Source organism: Aquila chrysaetos, chromosome 3 (genome assembly GCF_900496995.4).
Source record: "Aquila chrysaetos chrysaetos chromosome 3, bAquChr1.4, whole genome shotgun sequence".
Lineage (NCBI taxonomy): Eukaryota > Metazoa > Chordata > Aves > Accipitriformes > Accipitridae > Aquila > Aquila chrysaetos.
Window position 1 is genome coordinate 32114796 of NC_044006.1, and position 24394 is coordinate 32139189.

The 24394-nt window shown below is 45.1% G+C and overlaps 1 protein-coding gene across 11 annotated transcripts in view; it reads right to left on the reverse strand.

Moving 5' to 3' along the window:
- Positions 1-8729: 8729 nt before the first annotated feature.
- Positions 8730-24394, reverse strand: part of NOD1 (nucleotide binding oligomerization domain containing 1) — a 29875-nt gene continuing 14210 nt past the window's right edge. For 4 of the 11 annotated variants that reach the window (XM_030008229.2, XM_041122565.1, XM_030008230.2 and 1 more), the window contains 8 exons: positions 22998-23081; positions 21870-21953; positions 20310-20393; positions 18111-18194; positions 15940-16023; positions 15229-15312; positions 13059-13142; positions 8730-11610 (listed from right to left, as the gene is read on the reverse strand). In XM_030008229.2, the coding sequence (XP_029864089.1) occupies positions 11538-11610; positions 13059-13142; positions 15229-15312; positions 15940-16023; positions 18111-18194; positions 20310-20393; positions 21870-21953; positions 22998-23081 (661 nt within the window). In that variant the 3' untranslated portion in view covers positions 8730-11537. Of the gene's footprint in view, positions 11611-13058; positions 13143-15228; positions 15313-15939; positions 16024-18110; positions 18195-20309; positions 20394-21869; positions 21954-22997; positions 23082-24394 lie in introns of those variants that run through there. The other 7 variants (XM_030008232.2, XM_030008233.2, XM_030008234.2 and 4 more) reach the window with 7 other exon arrangements.

A 24394-nucleotide genomic window follows, 5' to 3' on the forward strand; every position in this document is an offset into this window, starting at 1 on the left:
TCTCAAGATTTGTACCTTTATCCTAGCTCTTACTGTTAGGAGCATTGGCTTTTTAATTAAGCCTTTGCTGAAAGGCTGGAGAGCTGGTAAAACTGACTCCCAAAAGACTAAAATCTCAGCAAATATGGGAAAGGTAATTTTTATTCAGAAATGTGGATCTTTGGTGTTTCTGGATGGATAATGTCTGATACATAAGATGTGCTTATGGATGCTTTTAGTATGCCACCTTTTCCATGTGAGGGCTTCAGAAACTTGCTCCATTTCTTCTGCGTTCCACCAAAAGCAGAGAACTTGGCACTTGAACATTACTACTATCTCTATGTTAACAGCAACAAAGCATATGTTGGTTTTGATATAGGCCATGATCTCTCTGAGTTTCTGTGAATTTTAGCTGCTTTCCCTTATTGAAAGAGAATATTGGTGTGCAAATTTGGTATTGCTGTTTTGTACCTACTAATTTTGCTGTACAGTTGGGAGTTTCCTGCCGAGAGACTACCGTATACCTCGGAGTGCCGAAGTGCTAGTATGGATCTTCCAGCTCACCTTTGCCAGTAGAGAATTAACTCATTTTTTGATGAGTGCTATATTTTATGATTCACTTTCCACTCTTCCAAGCTTAAAATTCATTTAGTATCAATTTCTTCTCCTCTTCCTAGCTGAAGACATGACACATTTTAGGCTATATTCCCTCAATCTTTGGACAGGCTTTCCATTGGCATCAGCAAAAGTAATGTAAGAGGTTGTAGCTGGAAGAGGAGGGCTTGTTATGGGTTTGCTATGACCCAGCCAAACGTGTTTTTTCCTGCAGCAGTGTCATCAGCTCATACCACTTAACTTCCTGTTGTTCAAAATACTCTGCATTAGAAATTCATGACAGAAATATGTCCAGGATCTGTTTCCTGAATGTAAAACTTATGATGTTTCTCCATATAAACTAACCTGCTTCTAAAATCAAATTGAAGATGTTTTAGCCTGTTTGGGGGGTGGGGGTGGGAAATACCCAGTCCTTACTCTCAAGCTGTCTCCAGTTGCATTTAGTTACCTTACTACGCAGTTCAGCTGGCTTCCCAAGCTGCTGCATTGTGTTCCGTAAAGTCATTTATCAGTTAAGTACGTCAGAGCTGATGATGGGATAAACTGTAAATGACCTCACCATGGGGCATTATTAGTTGCTGAAGACTTGCTCAGGTGAACCACTGTAGGAATATCCTGCACCTGAAAAAGGTTGGACTTAGTTCTGTCTTTGATCTAGTAAGTTGCCAGTGTACAAGAAGTAGAAGGCAGTGAGCCTGCTAGCTGATCTTTCTGGCAGCTTTTAATCTATGTATGTTTGTTTGAGGGACTTTTGCCCTTGGGTGTGCTTTGGCAAAGATTTTGCAACGATAAGTAGGATCTGCTTAATTCTGGCAGAGTTTCAAGTGTAAGTAACCCGACGTTGCAAGAACATAATCTGTTGCTGAATCCTGTTCCTCTTGTTTTCCCTCAAATCTGTCCCTTTTATTGCTAATTTGTTACATTTAATAGCAAACACCTCTCAACACGGCTGGTCACAAGCTCTCAAGGTGTGAAATGCTAACAGGAAGAGACATCAAAGCATGATTCTGTGCTCTTCCTGCATATAGGATTCCACTTTTCCTGTGGAGAAGGACTTGGGGGTATTAGTGGATGAAAAACTGAATATGACCCAGCAATGTGCACTCGCAGCTCAGAAAGCCAATCGTATCCTGGGCTGCATCAAAAGAAGTGTGGCCAGCAGGTTGAGGGAGGTGATTCTGCCCCTCTACTCCACTCTCGTGAGATCCCACCTGGAGTACTGTGTCCAGCTCTGGGGCCCCCAACATAAGAAAGACATGGACCTGCTTGAGGGGGGTCCAGAGGAGGGCCATGAAGATGATCAGGGGGCTGGAGCACCTCCCCTATGAGGACAGGCTGAGAAAGTTGGGGTTGTTCAGCCTGGAGAAGAGAAGGCTCCAGGGAGACCCTGTAGCAGCCTTCCAGGACTTAAAGGGGGCCTACAGGAAAGATGGGGAGGGACTCTTTATCAGGGAGTGTAGTGATAGGACAAGGGGCAATGGCTTTAAACTGAAAGAGGATAGATTTAGATTAGCTGTAAGGAAGAAGTTCTTCACTGTGAGGGTGGCGAGGCACTGGAACAGGTTGCCCACAGAGGCTGTGGATGCCCCATCCCTGGAAGTGTTCCAGGCCAGGTTGGATGGGGCTTTGAGCAACCTGGTCTAGTGGAAGGTGTCCCTGCCCATGGCAGGGGGGTTGGAACTAGGTGATCTTTAAGGTCCCTTCCAACCCAAACCATTCTATGATTCTATATTAAGATGAAGCTGAAGTATTTGTTACCGTGCAGTCTCTCTCTTAGCTGATATTGCCAAAGCACTGTAACTTTCAAGGAGGAAGGGAGGTGGCTTAGCTGTAGAGGGGATGTTTTAATGAACTACTTAATTTTAACATCTGCAGCATCACACTGAACGGGTGGTGATCCAGCATTAACCTTATCACTTGATTGCAAATCTCGTTCTGGCTTTTCCTACCCTTTGGCGGGTACCTGCTGGTAGGGAGAAGAGTGTATATTCCCCTTTTTTATATGCCTCTTCCCACAGAACTAACCCTGCCCACAATGAGTTAGAGGGAACTCTGTGCTAGCTTCTGAAATGCCACCCGTATGTGCAGTGGTAATGGACAAGATGTCTTCCTTCATTACCCAGAGCAGAAATGGGAATGTAATTTGCAATGTCTAATGTAAAACATGTTTGTATTTTTTTGTTAATTGAGCAGTATGGTTGCAAGTTGACTTAAGTTGTTCTAAGGTACTCTTTTCAGTGGTTTGCCAGTACATAATCATGAATGAAAATATTTTTTTATTGATTTTTAGGTTGTATGTTTAACATTCCATTCATGTAAAATATGTACAAATATATGTAATAAATCTTTTGAAGCACAGTTTTCTTCACACTTCCAGGTGGGTGGGCTGGTTTTGTTTCTTTTTTTTAAAGTATTAGTGAAAGAGGCATCGCTGTGGAGCAGAGATTCTGTATGTCCGTGCTGTAGACCAAGCTGAAGCAGAGGAAGAAAAAGCAATGCATGGTGTATAGTCACAGCTAGAAAAGCAGCTTGGTATCTCGGCTGTCTGCAGCTCTGCAGGCAGGAGAGCAGACCCTCTGGGCCAGCCTCTCGGAGCCCCTTTCGCTCCTGCAAAGCGGTGATGTGACAGGCTTTTATCCAGCTGGCCAAGGACAGCCTTGGCAGAGCAGAGCTGCTGTTTTGCCAAGGTGGCTGGTGGCTGGAGGTGAGGTGTCTCTGGCTGACGTGTCCTCTGGTGATCCTCAGCAGACATGATGGCCTTCAAGGTTAGCATAAATTAGAGCTGTCATGTCTGGAGGTGGGAAACTCGTGAGTGGTTTAAAAGGGAAAAAGAATGAGGGAAAGGGGTGGCAAACAGCCCTTGCTCATCACCTAGGGACTGGGAAGCTCCATCAAAGCATCAAGCTAGCTCAATACACTGCTCGTTCCTTCAGTTTCCTCTAGCCAAATACCACTCTAGCTTCCTCCCAAACCACTTCATAGTTTCCTCTTTAAATCTGACTCCCTGCCAGCATACCAGTGGCTGGGCAATGCATGTATTTCCTTGTCTCCGATGGTCACCGACACTCTCCTGCCTGTCCCTAAACAGTTGGGAGGGGGTTACCACACCAGGCTCCCACAGAGACGTGTTGCTCAAGGAGGGAATTTGCCCAGAGCCACTGAGGGCGTTAAATCGTTCTCCAGTTGAGCTCCCTGGCAAGGGCAGAGCACTGCACCGCTGACTGCCTGGAAACCTCCTCCCAAGGCAGCGGCTGCAGCTAACGAACCCATTGGGTCGCCTCCAGTGCTGCCTGCAGCAGGTAGCTGTGGGTGCAAGAGACCCAGCTGGCTGCATTACTACTCCACATCTTCCTGCCTGCCCCAGCAGCAGCTGGGGAGCTGCAGCCCTTGTGCTAGAAGTGAGTGAGATGAGGACAGGGGCACAGATGAGCCACGTGCTACCGAGGACACGCAGGTTTTGGATGGTGTACGGTGTAAGTCTGCTGGGGGGAGAGTGTGATTTTACACCCCTTCCCCTACACTAGCTGGGAGTGGAGCTGCGGGTGCTGTGAGCAAAACTGACGTGCGTTTCACCAAGGTTATGTGGAGCGCAGGTAGGGGAAAAGGAAAGGAATTCACTCTCCAGGCAGGAAACTCCTCTTCATGTTGGTGTGTTGCATCTCAACCCAACAAGGTGCTGCTCCTAGCCAGGGGGGCCTGTCGGCAGGCTGGTAATAGCTGCTGGTGGAATGTGATGCAAGGATTTATGGCATAGGTTCCTCCGAGGCTGGATGTCCGTCCTTGCTTGCTCCACTTTTGAGAGAAGCTTTCTACTATGGCTGGGGGTTGCTGAACCCATCGCTAAAGCATGGCGACAGTTACAACCTTTGCAATTCTCTCCACGGGAGATGATAGTTTTAATGCATGAATTATTCAAGTCTGCACCAAGAGACAGTTGGATGTAATTACTGAGGAACGTGTTCGCATTTCTTGCTAGTGTAACTGTTTCCCCCCCCGATTGCCTTCTGGGAAGCCTGAATTCCTTCACTGCCAGTAATTCCTGTGTTTTCCTCCTTGGTCTCGAGCTGTATTATGGAAGCAATTGATAACTAGTTAGAGCTGTGTTTGGCTTCACATCAGGAAAAATCTGCTGGAAATCATTCCAGTTCAGTAGGTAGATGATTTCATATGTGGAATTTAAATTAGTGGCATCTGTTGGTATCATGTCCTGCCCTCCTGCCTACGGCTGGGACGTGGGACGTGCCTCCTCTGCCCCCAGTTGCTTGCCCTGGGGGGTGAACTGGGCAGCAGTGCCAGCCCTGGGCTGTTCCCGCGGTCTGTCAGTGCGAGATGGTGATGCTGCATGTGTGTGTGTGCGCACCTGGCCCTGCTACCACACACTGTTGCTTGGTACAGCCAGTGGTCCGTGTCCACTACTGGATGCTGCGTTGCTTTTAGCAGGAAGGGGAGAAAAACACACAGCCTGTGGCAGAGAGAGCAGGGAGGGAGGGGAGAGTCCCGTGCAGCAGCTGGAGCTAAATGGCGGTATTTTCTCCCCTGGCTTTTGAGTGCCCTGTGCTGGAAGGTCTTGTTCTCCTTCCGAGGCTACGAGACCCAAGCAATGTCAGTGCTTGGGGGGGTGCAGGCTGGAGCCTGCTGTCTCTGTGACCAACCCCCGGCGTGTTTGTTTAGCTGAGGAGGTTCCCAGCTCCATCCCACTCTGCAGGGAGACGGGTGCCCGTGTCCAAAAAGCCAAACAAGGCCACAGAGGACACTGCTTGTGAGGTGCTGCACAGCTTGTGCCCACCCTCTCCTCGCCAGCCGGCCACCGGATGGCAAAGAGCCTCAGCAAAAGCCGAGTGAGAAAGAGTTTTCCTGCCCTCGTTTAATAAAGCATCTGTTTTCTGAGGGGGATGAGATCAGGGATGCGTGGGGGCAGGGAGGAGGGTTTGACATAAATAAATAATTGCATAAAGCCCATCCTCAGTTGACGCAAGATGAGTCACTCCTCGTAAAGGCAAACGCGTAGAGGAGGCAGATATTAAAAGCACAGGGATGGGTCCTCAGCTGAGCTCGGTGGAAACTGCAGGTGCTTGATGCTTCTCTGGATATGGCCCATTATCTTTTGAGTCATGCTTTGTGTTGAGCTCCTGCCCTGCTTTTTGTTTCCACCCTGGTTACAGATTTCTTTGTTTGAACACACATTTAAATTTTAAGAATGCCTTTTCTCCCCCGCCCCCCCCCCCTTCCCCTCCTAGTTGCTTCTTTATGCTGGCTTCAAACAGAAGGAAAGGGAAAATACCAAGCCTCTGTCTGAGCCTGGTCAGGCTTTGTCACCGAGGAGAATGACCACGGTGGGGCCATTTCTCCTGTGTGGGGTCTCCTCACCTGCTCCCTACCTCAGTGGACCCAGGTGACTTCTAACGGGCACAGCTGTCCTCTTCACAAGTCACCCGGGCCAGGATTAACATCTGTTAAACTCCGGACTAGAGTCTGGCAGGTAACGGGAGCATGAAAACTTGACAGCTTCATTTGCTCCAGTCCGTGAGGTCTAAGTCTCCCAGCTTTCGAGGCTTTAGCAGCTAATTAAGTTGCTGACTTTGGTGTATGGGATGACTCCCTGGACGCAAGCGGTTGGGCATAATTTAATTGTTTGCAAAGGGTTTGCTAAAGCTGGAGCTCCGTCTCTCTCCCCTGCAGGAGCGAAGGGGATGCTTCTGCACCGGGGCCGGTTTGCTCTCTGGCGCAGCCGCTCGCTGCAGCGGTGGAAGTGGCCCATCGGCCGTGCCAGCAGTGGCCACCTCCTGGGCCAGCTGCCCACGCTGGGGGCCGGGGCGGGGGAAGCGCGGCACCCATTTTGGTGAAGGTGCTCAAATCCGGGCTTGCCTGCGCTGCACAACGTGGTCACTGGCCGAGGGTGCTAAGCTCGGGGAAAGTGTCCGTCCGTCCCTCTTCGGTCCCACTGGGCTGCCAAAAAGGACTGCGTGTAAGCAGGGCGCGGCGATTTAGTTGTGCCCCTGTTAAGTGTGTGCCACCCCGCCTCGCTGATGCCTCCAAAGCCGCGCTGCCCCAGAGGGGCGGCTGCCCTCCGAGCGGGGTTGTGGTGGCCGGGGCTGTGAAAGTCGGGGGCTCTGGGGCAAAGGAATGAGAGAAGCCACCAAGCAGGAAAATTGGGTCTGGTGAAATGACAGAGCTGCTCCCCTGTGAACGACCCTAAACTGTTCCATGTGTGGGACCGGGCGCTGGGCCAGGGGGAGGGCTGGGACTTGGACCCCTGGCCCTGCCGTAGCAGCTCTGCTGGGCAGAGAAGATGCAGTGGCAGTTACCAGCAGGACGGCCAGAGCAAAGGAAATATCTGGTTCCTCCTCTCCTGTACCCGGCGCCCACCTCTCCACCTTCAATTTCTGCATTTCTCCAGAAGGTCCCGGCCTCCTGGGGCTGTTGGGAAGCCTCCCTGTTCAGCAGCCCTGGGGGCAGCAGCAGCTGCAGGCCCCGTGCGTGACAAGGATTTATGTATCGCCACCTTAACGGGTTGCTTGACCCCCAAAGATGCCGAGCGCAGGTGGGTGAGGCGGCATCAGCCCTGCCAGAAATCTGCTGCTTTCTGGTGCAGTCACCTGGGGACTCCCCATGGACGGGGACATACGAGGGCGCAGGACATCCCCCGCTTTCCCAGTATAAAGCAATAGCTGTAGTTTTTGCCCCTGGCTGACTACAAGACCAGTTTTTACTGCCTAGCCTGCTTGCTGTGACCTCCCAGCCCTTGATGCTCATGAAGCTGAAGCTGTTTTCTTTGAAACATCAGCCCCCCCCTTTCAAGTCCCGCTGCGTACCTGAGGCAAGTTATGTCAAAACTTTGCAGCTTGTGCCCTCACCTTGTTTACCTCTGGGAGTGGAGAATGAGCACCGGCCCTGTTGAGATTCACAGGGGATTCAAACATGAGTTCCCCAGGATAAAAGAGGGGACTCCCCAGCCCCTGTGGCACTCCCTGCAGCCTCTGGTTGTTTGTCCCCACCTGGGGAAGTGAGGAAGGACTCACCACTGTTGCTATGTTGTGTTGCTTAGAAACTTCACCCATCCCACAAGGCAACCGAGAGCCCCCAGCAAGCGAAAAGAAACCATCTCCTGCGAGTAAATTAGGAGTCCGCAAGTGCAGCAGGCAGCTCCCAACCTGGCCTCCTTTTTCATTTAGCATGATCCTGCTATTTTGTTTCTACCTACTAATGCAATAGTCAAGTCCTTTTGTGCGCAGCTGCAGGTTTTTGCTGCTAAGATTATTTGTCCCATCAGTTGAAAACTGAGCGGCCTCTGCAGTGACCTCTCCTTCCTCATGGTGCACCTGTCCCTCGCTGCCTTTGGCCCGCCTCTGACACCTTTGTTCCCGACTGTGGCCATTTATACCCTTTTGCAATAGGCTCCTGTTTTTCTCTGCCAAACCGAGGTAAGGGAATGGAGCGAAGCTACAGAGAAGCAGGCATGAGCCTCTCGCTGCCTTTTGGCATCAGCGCTGCTCCCACGGCATGGGATGGAGGCATGAGGATCTTGTGCTGGCTGTGGTTGAAGAGCAAAGTCTGAGTGGCCTTGCACCACCCAGCAAGTCTTAAACTGGGGTCTGACAGCTGAAGAGGCAGGTCTGACACCTGGTTAGGAGCACTAAACCAGACTCAGAAAAGCATCCTTTCCCAAAGACTTGGCGGTGTGTGTGACCAGCATGGGACAGCACTGCATTGCAGCAGGGCTCTCTCTTGAGGGCCACTGTATTATCTGGCACCAGTAAGCCAACACAGCTTGGACCAGCCAAATGCAAGTGCTGCACCTCAAGCCAGCAAGACTTCGTTCGCCCCCAGCACTGGGTGGAAATGCGGAGAGCTCCAGCAGGCAGTGTGGCAGGACTACAGGGACATGGCAGCAGTGTGTGTGTCCCTGAGCCACCGTTGTGGTTTCCCCCACTGCCCCAACTGGGTTGGCACCTGCTGCTGGAAAGGTCCCTCATGGACAGTGGCAGCTCAGAGCGCCCCTCTCCAGCTGTGGCAGCTCCTCGCTCTTGTCTGCAGACAGAATTAGTTAGGCTGTCACAGTCCTGTCTTGATCTAGCCAAGTGTCTGCTTGACAGGGCATCAGCAAAGCCAAAGCAGTTGCAGGCAGCCTGTTCAAGTTCTTTAAAAAGCTGTTTATTATCACAGTGGAGAAGTGGGAAAAAATGCCGCGTACAGAGAATGTCTTAGCAAATTACAAACAAGTCTTAAAAAAGTTACAGTTGTCTCTGAATTCAAGTAAACAAGGCTCTTGCTGCAAGCTGCAAATGCGTAGCTCTGATGAGCTCTACAAATAGTCCCATAAGACTACGAAGAAAGAACTGCAGCCTGAAACGCTGTGCCAATCAACAAGGAAACTCCAGCTGCTCCCAAAGCAGCAACCAGTTTCCCCAGCACTATTCCCGAAGCTTTGACGTTTTGCCTGATGCAGACCCTCTGCCCTGGGTGCCTTGGGGGCAGGACCCTGTGAAACCCCTGTTTTGTCAAAGCCAGACTGAGCTGTGCTCAGACCTTCAGCCCAGCCCAAATGAGTGCTTGCAGCCCGAAATCACCTCTGAAATGAGTGGCTATGACTGGCACGGTCACTGGCACTGTAATTGGTGTAATCGGCCGCTCTGAGGCCATGTTTAGCTGCTGCAGCCCCGTAGATGCTCCCGTCCCTGAAAACACTGCCCTGGATGCCTGGCTTCTAACAGCCGGGCCCATAACAGGATTTGCAACAGGGTTGAGGTTATTGTCATGCTACAAATAGCTCCAAAGGCTGCTCTAAACCAAAAAAAAGGGGCAGAAGTGTTTGCATTGAAAAGCTTGGAGGGAGCTGTCAGGGACATTTTGTACTGCTTTAGTCTATCAGTGAAATGAGGACAGGAGCTGGAGTTTTTCACTATATTATTTTCTATCTGGTAAATGAGCAAATAATTCAGTGATTAGAGCAAACTGGTAGCACACTTCTTCCCTCTAACACAGGCAAATGACACCTCTGGTGAAAGCCCTTCCTGCAGCTGTGTCCCCTCCACACCATAAGGGCAGGCTGGCAAAACAGGAACAACATTTTAACAAGGTGCATGGGTGTCCAATTTGTTAAAGTTGCTGAGAAGTCTTTAAAGGCCTTGCGCTGGCAGCTGTTTTTGCAATTGAAATCCAGCTCATCTGTAACTGTGTGCCCTTTTGCTTCAGTAAACAAATGGCTCAGGTGCAGAAATCATTCACATTAGCTTTCTTCCAGCACAGTCGAAAAGCCTCATCTGTCTCCCTGTGAAAAATCAGTGCTGATACAACAGACAGGGAGGAAAAGCCACTGAAAAATAATGAACACTAAGTTGGTTTTCCTCTATTTTTTTTTTTAAACTGCTGGCTTTGTGAAAAGGTTTATGAGTATTTTAAAATGTGTTAGGGAGCTGAAGGGAGTAGACAGAATTGGGGACTGGGAAAGGTCTGCTACCATGTAGGAAACAGAGAAACTCTGACCTACAAAGCACGCCTTTTTTCATGTTTTGCTTTATGGGGCACATTTAGGAGATGGGAAAGTGAAGGTTCATTGGTCTGGCATTTCAACTGGAGATTCTTCTTCCAGCCTACCAAGGTTTTGTGGGTTAGTCAGCAACTGCGGAATTGTTTCCCAAGTTTTGGGGGGGATGGTAACATGGGAAGAGGAAGGAAAATGGATCATGCTTTTCCATTTTGGGTTCCTTGTGCACACTGTGGGGTAGAATTTGAGTTTACCTTTATAAAGCATGCCTAATTTGCACACACACACACAAAGCCAAATACCCCACTCCAAACTGGTCCTAAACACTAATTATTTTGGGGAGGGATAATGTTTTCTTGCTGGTCCTTATCATTGCTACCTGCCCCTTGCCTTGCACTTTCTACTAATTCAAGCACAGAATAAAAGCTTTCTAAGCAAATCTCAATCCTTCTCTGTGCTTACATGTTGCTGGGAGAAGGGATTTCTACTTGACGCAATTGATTTTCAATTGTCCTTTCTCCCCACCGAAGCTAGGCAACTTAATATTGGTGTATTGCCACCAGCACAGTGTCTAGGCCAAGAGCCAAGGCAATGAACAGCCTGCTAATTAATTTTTCACATTTATCTCCAGACCCCCTCCCCAGAATAAACACTGTGAAAACAGGAGGTGGCAGTTTCTGTGCAGCCCTCAGGAAATTTTAAGCAAAAGTGTTTTACTGCTAGTTTTATGCTTTCACAGTGACGGCAGTAAAGATTTCTGGTTGTATAAAAGAAAATGTATTGGCTTCAATATGGAAAAAAAGATTATTGAAAGTAATCTGAGCCTGATGTATCCACTTCTCAAAAAAAAACCCCCAAAAAAGGCAAAAAAAAAGCGCAGCATCTACAAAGCTGGCTGTAGTCAGTGGAGAAATAAGGGCCTAATTTCTAGGCAGGAGAAAGGTATTCCATGTTGAAAACATTGGTACCATGCAACTGTTACAGATGGATTATATTTCCAGTAAAGCTATGTATATTCATTTTCAGTTAAGAGGCAGATAATACTGTGAGCTTGTGCATCTTGCACCCTTTCTTGCATATATATGTGCGTGTATATTTATGTATATAAATAAGTTAGAGATTATTTACATCAGTGTACAGAATAAACCTAAACTCAGGTATCAAAATGCATACACCTGCCAGTGGATTTAGTCTGTTAACACTTTGCATTTCATCTTCAAAGCACCATACAAGCATTAATTATTTACCCAGGCAACTTCCCACTCACTGAAAGGATTAAGAGTAACAGGCAGGGTAAGGGATGGAGCTGAGGGAGCGCAGCATGTTCATAAAAAGGCAGCTAATCATGTATCTCTCTCCTGCCATGAGCACTTCAGATTTACACCTTTATAAACTCTGTAGTCCAAGTGTAGCAGTAACCTTTGTAATACAAAGCTTGTCACAATAGGAAATTCCTCATTCAAAAGCAAATGATCCGTTCTTCATTTTCAAAAGCTTTGGCCTCCTCTTGGCTTATCAGGTTCCCGTTCAAACTGGAGGGGAAAAATAAGAGGGATGTGAAAATAAGGTAGTGACTGTTGCCCGTCTTCTCTTTTTCCAAGGTTTTGGAGCAGAGATCACAGCTTTGTAATGCTGTGTGAGCTGCAAGCTTCTCAAGGGCACACAATTGGGAACCGGCCTCAGACCGGCTACAGCACTGCTGTTCCCCCTGCAAGTATGAGGAACAAAGCTACTTCTTCAGAAATAAAAACTGAACTAACACCTAAACTTCACCGAACTAAAATCGGTGTTGGGATACCCAGCTGCTTGCATTTCAGCAAGCAGCATTTCACTGACAATGGTTCTTACCATGCAGTGGGCTAGTTTAAAGAAATTTAAATAGTCTTCAGAGCATTTTGTGTTTTCCATGACAACATGGGAAGAAAACTGTTAAGTACTCAACCATTATTAATGTGAAATGATATGCAGCAAAATTTTCAAGTCTGTCTACATAAAGTTAATCTACATTGATATTTACACCCCTGAAAATGAGCAGCCAGGTAAGTGTAGCTTTCAGAAATGTTCAAATCTATTAAACCATTTAGACTTGTGAAATTATTGGGGTTAATAAACACCTATGAAAATTCAGGGAAGAATCAAAAGACAGATTTTGGTCTGAAGACTGAAAATGATTGGAGTGGGAACTGATGCCTCTTCTGTAGACGAAAGCTGACAGTGGCCTTTGAAAAAAACGTCTCTTCCACATCTCCAGGGAACCCACTAATCAGACAGTGAGTCATCATCTTTCTAAGCAAGAATTCAGTGTCCTTTCACTAAAACAAATATATATATTTAAAAATAAATTTCATGTTCAATAATAAAGCAGTGGTGCTAAAACCAGCACAATTCTATTGACTCCTGAGCTCCCTGAGGTGACGGAAGGAATGTGGTATTTGGCTTTGTGCCTTACAATGCACATGTGTGACTATGTGATGCCTACCTAATCTAAACCAAGCAAATCTTACAAAAAGTTAATCTTCTTGTAGCTTAGCACTTTCAGTGTGTTTGGAGCACCATCCAAAGAAAATCCAAGCACAAATTCTATGAACCAAATTAGTAATGCTAATTAAATGTAACCATCTCCTCCTTGTTGGGATTTAGCTCCTGAAAAGCACGAACACGTTCAGAAGTTTAAAAATAAATCAGGACAATCAAAACTTGGTCTATAAATTTAGGCCCCAATTCTGCAGACACGTTTGTTCTGCGAGTCAGTGGTAGAGACAGATGTGAACTCACAAAACTCCTTGACATTCATAACACACAGGGAAGTGTTTCAATGACAGAGGCTTTTTACCTATCTGAAACCCACAGCTGGAACTACAAGCCCTGCCTCACAGAAACTTGCTCTGAATTTTTTAGGCTGTAGGAAAGTAGCAATGGCAGGAATGTTTTAAAGGGAAAGAAAGTTTACAAAGGGAGCCTTTGAGGAAGGGATCTTTACCACACTTCTTTAATAGCTGTGTTCTCCTTGAGAGCTTCGCTGAGGTACTTCACCCCTTTGGCTGTAATTTGATTCTGGATAAGCCTAAAAAGAAAGAACTTCATGTCAGACTAACATACAAACTAATTTATGGGGCATGCACAACCTACGCTCAGCTTGATGTCAAGGAGCAAAGGTGTCTGTTTGCCACAAGATGACAGTTGTGATTTCTATCAGTGAGGATGGTACACAGTATTGGTCAAATGCCCCACATGCACTTTCAGAAAAAGAGCCCAGAGTATTAGTCTTTTCCTTTTAATCTTGCACCTGGTTGCATTCTGGAGATACTGAGCTTAATTACACAGTTGACAAATTTCTCCTAAGAACTGTTTACTACGGGCATGGGATTGTGATATTTGGACTCTTTGAGACAGACTAACCTCTTAGCTCTGTTTTCTTATTAAGAACACTGTGAGGCATTTTTAAGTGATGTACAGAAAATTCTGAGCACAGAACCTATGTAGGCCTAGCGTCTTAGCAGTTGTAGTCTAGAAGTTGCCAAATCCTCCTGTCTTGTTTATCAGACCAGCAAGATCTTTGAAAAATAAGGCACTGAATTCCACCGGTATGAGCAGGTGCAAGTCCCAGTGAAGCCACCTTTGCAGCTGTAAAGTATGTCTCATCTGAGCTGAGGGGAAAAAAATGATACCAAAGATCCTGAAGTAGCACAACTGATGAAGCAGTAGGTAACTCTTATTAACCACTGTAGGCCATTCCCCTAGCTAAAAATGAACAAAGCCCCCTAATCTGCACGAGTATAAAAACACTCATCAGCCTAGCCTAATTCAATACTTACCTTTCAGTCTACCATGGGGTGCCCCATAGCTATACCATTTCATGTGACTGGCTGCATGAATCCCACAGGATTCAGGATGAGGCTGAAAATTGGAATGAATTGAACGATCTCATAGGGAGGGAGGCAGGCATTCCCATTAAAGGACTTTCTGCACTTGGTAAATGAATCGAGATGAAAAAGGATCCAGTAGATTCTTTCAACTACTGGAAAAACACTTTAATTCTGCCTCAAGTTCAACTATCTATATAGGTCCCTACCTTTTGGAGGTATCCACAGGTATAACCAACAAAGTAGGATATAAATTTGTCTACTGGCAGAAACCCCTGGACAATACTGAGCCATGGTAAAGACATGTATCTAGATGACTATGCCTGCTTTGGATGGGGAAAGTTTTATTATGAATTCAACCCAAACTGCTCACTGAAGCATATCTGCAGCTGTGCGCAAAGAAATCAAGCCAACCTCCCCCCGGCTTTTTATTTTCAGGGTGATGGGCACCAGAGCTTCTACTGCTTTCAAAAGAGGCTACAAGTACTTGGCACCTCTGACAACCGGCACACTTCCTAAGGGGCGGGAACTCGGATTAATACAGGGAATGCTAGAGTGTGGTTAGCAAAGTCTTTGTAAAGCTTGTAAAGGGACTCCATGTATTATGTTCTCTTGATCACTTGGAATGAATGGATGGCTATTTGTTTCACAGACCACACCTGCCCAACCCATCCATGGACAAATTCTTGTGAACTTCTGGATTAGAACAGCCAATGCTGTGTTTTCTTAGAAGTTTAACAAGTCTCTTTGTGATTGCTAGAAATAATCCCTGGTTTCCTGGGGATTTATGTCTTATAGATGAGTGTCTTGCATGAGTGAAAGTGCTAGCCCTAGAAGAAAACATCAGGCAAATGGGACACATATTTAAGTGTCTGTCATGTAGGTTCTTGGTTGAAGAGTAAGAGTTGAGCTTGCTACTTTCATAGTATGATGATAAATAGTAAGAATCATAATAAGGTTATTCTATTCTAGCTGTCTGCTTGTATATTTATTTTTTTTTGCAACTTTTGCGTTTGAGGCTAGTACTGTTCCCCTAAGGAGAGATGAAATCAATTAGTAGTTCGCAAGTTACCAGGACACACAAACAGCTTAAACTTTTCCCTGTATGAAAGCTAGTTCAAAATGCTAGACAGCAGCTTTATTAACTTTCCATTAGAACTGTCTACAACCAGTCAACTGCATCCAGACCATGCACAGAAAGCTCACTGTGACCTACATAGACTTGGAAGGTGAAGCTTTAATGCAGTGACTGCCAAAGAGCCTGTGCCTCTGTGGAATGTAACTCACCATAAATGCACCAGTTTCTTGTTGACCTTCAGCATCTCTGCAAAACTCATTGCTGCCTCATCATCCAGCTCATTTTTAGTCAACCTAAGTGGGAGAGAAAATGTTCACTCACGATGCTATCATTATTTTTCAGCCCCCTGTTTTTCCAGCTTGTCTGTGACTTAGCTTTAGACAGCCAAAGGGGGATGTGCTGTTCCTGCCCTGAGCAATTTCTAAAGGCTGGACACAAAGAGATACTGAAGAGAAGCTCGGAGGTAAAAGAGGCAAGAGTATCAGGTTTTTATTTCTCAGAGCAATGATCTAATTATACTTTCTCGTGATGTTTTAGTGTCTAAAAGGTGGATGAGGTGTAATGGAAAATGGTAGAGAATAGAGACAACACTGAAGAGGTGCAAAAACTGAGGACAAAGAACTTGACTTCAGATGATGGAAGTGAGAGAAGATGGGGAAAGCAAGATGGAGGGAGCAGAGCGAAGCATGACATTGGGACATTGGAATGTGTCCTAAAGGACACATGCTGCTGATCCATTACTCATGTCCACGTTCTTCCAAAGGGATATATCTTATAGCTTGCTGGTAGTGAAAGCATAAGGGATGAGGGGAGGGAGAGGACGATGGGAGAGTAGGAGGAGGCAATGGGATTGGAAGAAATAAGTTAGGCTGCAGCAGCTTTCTCTGGAGAAAGGAGAAGTAGACCACACTGTCAATTACCAGAATATTTTCACAGAGTTGTTGTGTTGCATAGCTTCAGCAATACTTTTGCCTCCCTCTGTTGTGATGCCATTGAATGCGAGACTGCGAAGTAAAGATACAAATGTGTAAGAAACAGCCACCATCACTTGGCCCTTCCACTGCCAAATACTAGTGAATATCCTGGATGACCTGTTTCCCAGTTGTACAGTTCAGCATTTGGGTGTTTCAAAGGCTCACATACTTTGCAAACCAGTAAGTCCTTATGACTTTTACTAGTGAGAACAGTTCACAGGCACAGCCTGAGTGCAGGTCTATCATACAGGCCATAAGGTTTGCTGTCAGTTAGTTGTACTCTTGGGACTGCCAGCAGAGTTACACCCAGCGATTTTGAGAGTCAAGGCTTTTAACAAGGACAAAGAGTTGTGCTTAGCAGTACACAATTTTTTACATGCATTTGTCATCCCAAGTCCCTGTACAAACCTGGCACTTTGTCCTTTAAGTCCTTCAGATGCCTGAATATCTGATTCTTCTTCCAAACACAACACCTTCTGTTGTGTATGGAGAGATAAGCTTGTAAATGCATCCTTTCCATTACAAACCACAAACATTTCTTAGTCTGCCCTTCATTGTTTGAATAGACATTAGCAAAATCATCCAGTTAAAGTTATGCTCCAGGCTTTAAGAGTTCAAAAAGCATTTCCCCCCTCAAAAGCCTGAAAATAATGCAAGGTCTCAAAAAAAGGTAGAAAGGGGGATCAAGCAGGGCAATGGCACAAACACGTTAGCATGAGTGTCTCCTAGCTTCAGCTGAAACTAGATAGTCTCAGTCCATCATGACTGGGCCTAAAAATGGCAAATATGCTGAAGTAAACTGATGTAGTAGGGACTATCCTCCCTTAATCTTTGCATAAAGCTACCACTGGTGCTAACTATGAAGTCAAATCATGAAGCAAGATTAACCAGTGGAAGATAAGAAATGAACCCAAGTGCAAGTACACCGCAGAAGACTCACCCTGCACAGGTGCCAGCAAAACCTAGCTCTAGCCAGCACAGTTACTCCTCCTCATTTTTGCAAACACATTCATCAGCATATTTGCTCCTGCCTGAGAGTCCCTCAGCTCTGAGTCAGGCTCAAAATGTTTTCTTTCAAGTCTGATGTGTATGGATGGATTCTGCAATTATGGGAAGATGGCTATTTCAGATAGCTTTTAAGTTTAAATATATCTAGGTCACTGCACCTGTTCAGCTTTTAATTTTTAAGCCCGGCTATCCACTTGCAGAAAGGAGGACAAGGCACCAGCTCTGAAAACTCTGGATCTGAAGTGGCAGCAATAAGCTCTCCAGCACGGTGTTTCTAAAGAAACTAGTGCCATGTGCCACCTTGTGGGGAAACCAAGGAGCCTCGTCTGCTCCCTCACAGAGGAGGCCAGTGGAACTGGGAGACAAATCGAAAGGATCGCCACGAACCCAGTGCTCCAGCTCTGTGGAGGGACTCCAAAAGAGCAGCAGTTGCCACAATATGCATCTTTAAATCCCCAGCCAGCATTTGAAAGTCTGGCAGGGGATGGGCTGTTTTACACTGCTGGCTTCTCCCCGTGCTGTGCTACCAACTTCACCTGTGCTAGGGCTTCCAGAAGGCTAGTTTGAGATGAATCACTGAGCTCCAGTGAGAACTACATCTCATTAGCACTGAATGTATGGTGTCGTAGCTCCACTGGAGTACAGAATGAGCTTGAATTTAAGAATGCCCCCATCCCTACCCAAACAGTTCATCGTCTAAAAATTACTTTGGTGAAAGCAGCTGTATCTTCGCAACAGAAACTGTTAGCACTGAGCTTACTGGGAGCCTTATTCTGCGACAGCTGGTGCATTGTTCTGCTAATGCTCCCAGATCAAAATGGCACCCACTGACCATGTGCTTTCACAAATGCCAGTAACTCTGTGCAGCATGAGGGGAGGAGGTGCAGACAGAGGAAAGGATGCCAGCCCTGCAGTATTTTTAACTTGCTTAATGGCTGCACAGGGCTTTTTGATTAAATCTGGCCTTTTGCTTGCACCAGGAGCCTGTTGGTTACACAATAATACCAGATGGCATTCCAAGCTATCGCTTGGTGGGAAGACCCATCGCCTCAAAGCACAGTGGGAAAGCCAGCACTACACCGAGCTGCCTGGCTCTGCTGGTGTTTTACCTCACGTTTGTTAATGTGGGGTGGTTCCTCAGGGCCTCTGCAAATGCCTTTGCTCCTTCGTCTCCAACTTGATTACCCCACATCCTGATGAAGAGAGGAAACCAGGACATATCAGGTGGGCTGCTCTACGGCCCCTGGGTGTTGCGTTCTCCCTTTTTCTCTACCCTCCCCTCCCGCTTCCCCGCTCCCCCCCCCCCCCCCCCCCCCCCCCCCACATTACTTCACAGTCTTTCAGGCTTGTGAGAAACCTGGCAGGTACCCTCCCTGCTGAGCCAGACATGTTCCACTCCCTGCACACCACACCACCAGCCTCTGCTGACTCACCAGTACCCTAAGGCCACAGCACAGAAGCAGCTCTAGGATCCAGCCTGCTGCAGCGGGAATGCTTTTGGGATCACCTTGCTGCACTGGGCAAACCCTCTGCAGCCCTGTACCCTTATGGGGTAAAGGAGTCTTGTAGTCCTGTACAGTGAGCTGCCATGAGAAATACACCAAGTCCTAAATCCTATCATTTCCCTGCTCAGCGTTTCCTCCCCATACCCCTGCTGTGGTTTTCCTGTTACCTGTTAGGCACAGACTGGCCTTAACACAGTGGAAAGTACAGGTCTTGGGAAAGACTCCCCAGATGCACAACAGCACAGGGACCCACAGCCAAATGGGTGACTTTCTGAAGTGAACTGCTCTACAAGCTTCCCCTTTCCTTCAGAATAGTCTAGCAAAACAGTTACAGTTCCTTCAGTGTTATACCCAAGTGGTATCTCCTCTCTCGCCAAGAGAAAGATCAAAATCTCACAGAGACAGTATGACCTTGGGCTCCTCCACACATTTGTAAGGAATAGTATTTCCAATGGCAAAACAACCCTTGGCAACACAAAGGGTTAAGAGAAGGTGACGTGGTAAAAGCTGCAGAGATTTGATCAACATTTAGCAGTATCTGGTCAAATCCTTTCTATGCAGACCAACCACTTTGAAAATTCACCCTATATTATGAGGTTTGACAGCACCTCTGATGAAGTATAAGGTTGTTTTTTTTTTTTTTTACAAGGATCATGGCTTGATGACTCAGAGCCACACTCAGCTTGATGGGTAATTAGTTGGCAGCTCTTTTAAAATCAATTGAGCTTTGTGGTATCTAAACACATCCACTTCCAGTAAGAAGTTCCCCAGAACTTCCTTGTCCTTCAGACCCAGTGCAGTTTGTTATGTAAATGCTGAATATATCTGTTTAAACATTTCTGTCCAAGCTATCCTAAATCCAGTTGGAGTGGTTATTTCCTCCACAGGAGAAAACAGGAGTCCTTCACTGAATTTGCAGCAAGTACAGCACAGCAGATCCAGCTATATGACAATGGAAGTGTGCATGCTGTTCACTGTACTTGTGAAATGTTGTAGAACAACAAAATTAAAGGCCAAAAATCTGATTGTTCAAATCTGATTTTCGTATTTAAGGGTTATTGTGATATTCAGAATGGCCAAACAGAGGTTTTAATTCCATGTATTTGAGTATTACATTCTGAGAAAAATGTTCTCCTGTAGAGTGGAAAGAGAAACTGGGATTTGCCAGAGCGGGGGAAAAAAAAAAAAAAATAAAATCAAACCCTCAAGTCTAGCACCTCTCCTGAGAAAGAGGACAGGGACTAAAGGTTTAGAGTACATTCAGAGCTCTCTCCAATAATAGCAGACTCTCCAGTTAGCGACAGACTAGAGAGAAGGATGATGGGAATTCCTTTTTATTCTCCCAGCTCGCAAATTTATCAGACTTGATGCAGAAGGTTTGACAACTATAACAATGACACTCAATAACTAGGTACACTGCCAATAATAGTCATAAAACTACCCAGACTTAAAAACGACCAAATATCTCTAGAACAGCTGTGTTGCCATAAGAAAAGCAGCTATCTTTACATACTGTCCTCTTACTAGTTTGTCTCTCCTTTAAGGTTCTGTCAGAACAGGGAAAAAAAAACCCAAACCCAAACCAAGTATTGTATTAACTGGAGAAAAATAAAGCAGCTCTCCTTTTCCCTCCAAGTGGAAAAGACGGCTATGCTTCTGCACCGGTTTGTTCTAATGCCACCATTGTGGGGGGAAGGAATAGCAGAAGGAGAGACAGTAAGAATGAAGGAAAGAATCCTAAGGGATTTACAGATGCCTTGCCAAGATCAAGACCTGAGCTCTGCTTCTTAACACTGAACTTACCCAATTTCAAACATTGTCTTGCTCTTCTGGATGGCTTGGGCAAGGCACTTCCCTCCTTCACTAGTTATTTTGTTTGCTCCTATTCTGCACAAAATACATGAATTGATGAGGTACATCACTTACAACTGTACAGCTATTAGAATACCAGCTCAGAAAGCAATACAAGTATTTAAGGCTAATTAACTCTGGAGGCTAGCTACAGTTATCAAAGATTAACCTAGAGTAAAAAATACTCCAGGCATTTGATCTTTGATTAAAAGACATCATTTTATGTTGTCTTTTACATATTTTGCATGTCAGCTCTGCAAATCAGAAGTATTACTGTAGAGTCTTGGGTTTGGTGCTCCGTATGTCAGAAATGAGCTTTAGGAACTGATCCTCAAGACAATGACCCCTGCCTACTTTTTAATATAGTTCATAGTATGAGCAGTTGCTACAGAGTACATAATTACATGCAGCATGTTTCATGATGCCACAGGGAACAGAATATTTCTTGATTGTGTGGCTCCAGAGAAGACTGCAGCTGATAAGCACAGACTGTAATAATTTCAAGTCTTTGTGTTCTGAGCATAGGCTATAGGTAGTGGCATAGGTCAGTGTAGTCTGGCCAGTGTCTCTGGCTGGCACTCTACAGAAGACCTTTTCTTTTTTTGGCCTATGTGGCCAAATTACATATACATTGATGAAAAGAACAAACCAAAACCCCTTCAACCCACTCCATTTACATATGCACTCTATCTTAAAATAAACTCTGGGGTTACTATGCAGCCTGAAAGTAACCATCTTCCAACAGGCTTTTTTGTGAAAGTTAGATTAAATAAGCAAAGCACTGTGTGAAAGCAGCAAAAGAACCAGCTCTTGGGTTTCAAAACTCTGCAAATATTTCAAGTGAGAATGATGTGGCTAGTGTGGGGTTTCTGAACAAGTTAGTGGCAGAACAAGGACTAGAACCCACAAGTCCCTGGCTGCTGGTTGCTACATTCATACCAACAGCTGACATTGCTGTAGTTACCTCTATTTTCTGCTATGGTCACAATTAAAGCATTGGTTAATGATCTACCTTTACGTTAAACTAGTGTTGTGCATGGCCGGACACTTATCTGGGGAAGTTCCAGGAATTAAAGGGAACAACTCACCAAGTGAATTTGGGGAATTCCAGAGTTGAGGTATGACACCAGCACAGCCTGACTCCAATGGCCCATAAAAGACAAGATACAAAGAAGCTTGGTACTAAATCCAAGTAAATTTGCCTATTGCAAGGGGCAGAAAGGTTCATGCACCACTTAAGCCTCACTCAGGTGCTCAGACTGAATTTATGTAAAGAACAGGTCTCATACTCTCCTTTTGCTTACTACTATATTCCGGTAAAGACTATGGATTCAAGAGTTTCACCTGCTACCATTCACTGCTAGACTACTGTAAAAGAACATACAGCCACAACTTAAGTTATATTTTATTTGAAATGTAGTTTTTATCTTTTTTCCACTCTCCCTCCTGTTTCAAGATGGTTTACCTTAATTAGGATACTGTAGAAAGGAAAAAAAAAAAAATCCAACATACTTAACGTATTCAAGGCTTGAACACTCTTCAATTAGTTTTGCAACATATTTGGCTCCGACATCAGTGATTTGATTGTTGTACAAGCTTAAAGAAAAATCACATTGGTAAAAATAGGTTATTCCTGCTGTTACTTTAATACTTACAACCTGAATGTTTTATAATGCACACATAACCTCTATCTTTTTTGTATGGCTTTGTACATATTCACAGTTGCTTGTATTTCTATTTTGATATACAATTCATATTGTGAAGGGCTAGATATAAAATACTATAAATCATGGGAAAATATTTATATAATTTTTTTAATATATGGTCTCCCCAAGCAAACAAAACTTCCCTTTATTCCTGTGTTAGTACAGAAACAATATTGCCAGAAGAGAAGTTAGAAAACACCATAAGAATGTATTTTTTGTCTTTTAAAAGTCATAAAATCCCCTTGCAAATATTACTGAAGATCAGATACCTGAGCAGATGTACTTGCATTAGGGCACTGGAGGAAGGAGGCAATTCTTGGTGTTATGTTGACTTCTCAAAAAGTTATTTTTATGTAGCTACTTAACCAAGAGTAGGAAGTCAGAGCTAACATGCCTTCCAGCTTCAACTCGATTAAGAACTAATTAAGGCCTTAAAGAAAATGGTACCATGAACATAACACTTGAAACTACGTTTCTGATATTAGTCTCTACCAAGCTGTATCTGCTTTGCATAGTTGGAATAAATCAATTTATGGCAGAGAAACCAGGAGGCTCTAGCTATAAAGCACACACTCTCTTGCTCACGCTCTCTCCCACCTCCACAGCTATGGAAAGTTTTAGGTATAAAGCTAGCATGCCCACACAGTTCAGTAACCTGACAGTGGTCTGCACTGTGTTACAGAAGGGCTTGATGTCAGTGGACGTCACCCTGTGATGCAGTGCGATGGGAGTGGAAGCTGTGGTCCTTTTCCCAGTCAACTGTTACAGGATGGCAGTTGAATAATTTCTGACACACAGTGCTGCTTTGCTTATGTTCAGTAAATGAGGAGGTAACTGTGGTTTCCACCCCACCTTTGCTGTATCAGTACTGTCAGCATTGCAGTCTTATTTTCTAGTATCAACATCTGTTGTTTTGCTCCTAATTGGTACGTACCCTAAGAAAGTCACAATTTGGTACTTGGAGAGTTCTTCATACAAGATCTTTACTCCATGATCTGTGACCTGATTTACACTGAGCCTGGAATGAAGGCAACGAAAAGAAAGTTTGAATCAATATAGATTACAAGTGTTCATCACCCATGAGTTAACGAATGACTGGAAGTCTATGCATTTTCCTCTGATATTTTAATAGGTCCTTATGCCACATATTAAAAGCCATTAAGGGAAATGTGAGCTCAGTTTCATATGGCTCACTTCAAAAACAACAGAAAACAAAAAGCCCCAAATCTCCAAGGCAATGCTCTGGAAGCTGTCCACAGAACTGAAAACAATAAAATGTAGTAAGTCAGAAACCAGAGACAAACACCTCATCCTCCTCCCATGCTTACTGTGATTGCAGGAAGAAGTTCTGTTTGACACCCTAGCAAAAGCCAGCTTTCCAAGCTACTCTTCTTGCAACCTTCTCTCTAAGTACCTAGTGAAAGCCAGGCATCTTGAAAGTCACAACACATTCAGGCTTCACTGAATAAAGGTTGTGAAAAGCCCTGGCCAGGAAATAGATCTAGCATGCATGTGCTTGATGTTTCTAATTTTATTGTCCCAACCAGACACGAAACAAATCAACGTCAGTCATTCACAGAATAAAAATACTTCTTTTCACAGTTGTTTGGGGTGGTGGTGGTGGTGGGTTTTTTTTTAAACAACTCAAGCTTTTTCACCTTGCCTACATGGACAGGTTCCTGTGAAGCATTCCAATTCTGATGAATCACATTTTCTGGGTAAAGCTGTCACCGTGGAAACATTTTGACCAGCTTTAGTTTCTACACAAACTCAGAAGCTGAACATTCACTGCTGAGCATCCCTTATCACCCAACAGCCTCCCTGGCTCTTGCTAGTTAGTAACTTAAGTCACTTGGGAACGCACTAGCACATAGCAGAAATCAGAGCCAATTTCTACAGATCAGAACAGTCTGCTTCTTTGAAAGGGATGGTTAAGCTGTTTGAAACAACGCTTCCTGACCTGCAGAAGTTGGTCATTAGAAATGAAAGTCCTAACATCAGAAGAGCCATAAAGACAAAAAGGCACCCTAACACACTGGTTTGGTGCTGGGGATGGTGTTAAGATCACACTGTGTATGGCATGATCATATGATGGGACAAAGAATGAAAGCCTGTCCTTTATCTTCTTTGTTTTGTCTTACATACTTATGCATTTTCCTCCCAAGTTTCCTTATTGCTTTCTCTTGGGAGGTCAGCTGATTTGCAACTAATTAGAAAAAACAAGTGTCACTTGCTTTGATTTAGTCCTAGAGGAAAACAAGGCAGAGCACAGCCAACCAGGAGGAATAAATCCATTTATAAAAAAAAAATTCTCGCGAGGCTGAAGGAGCT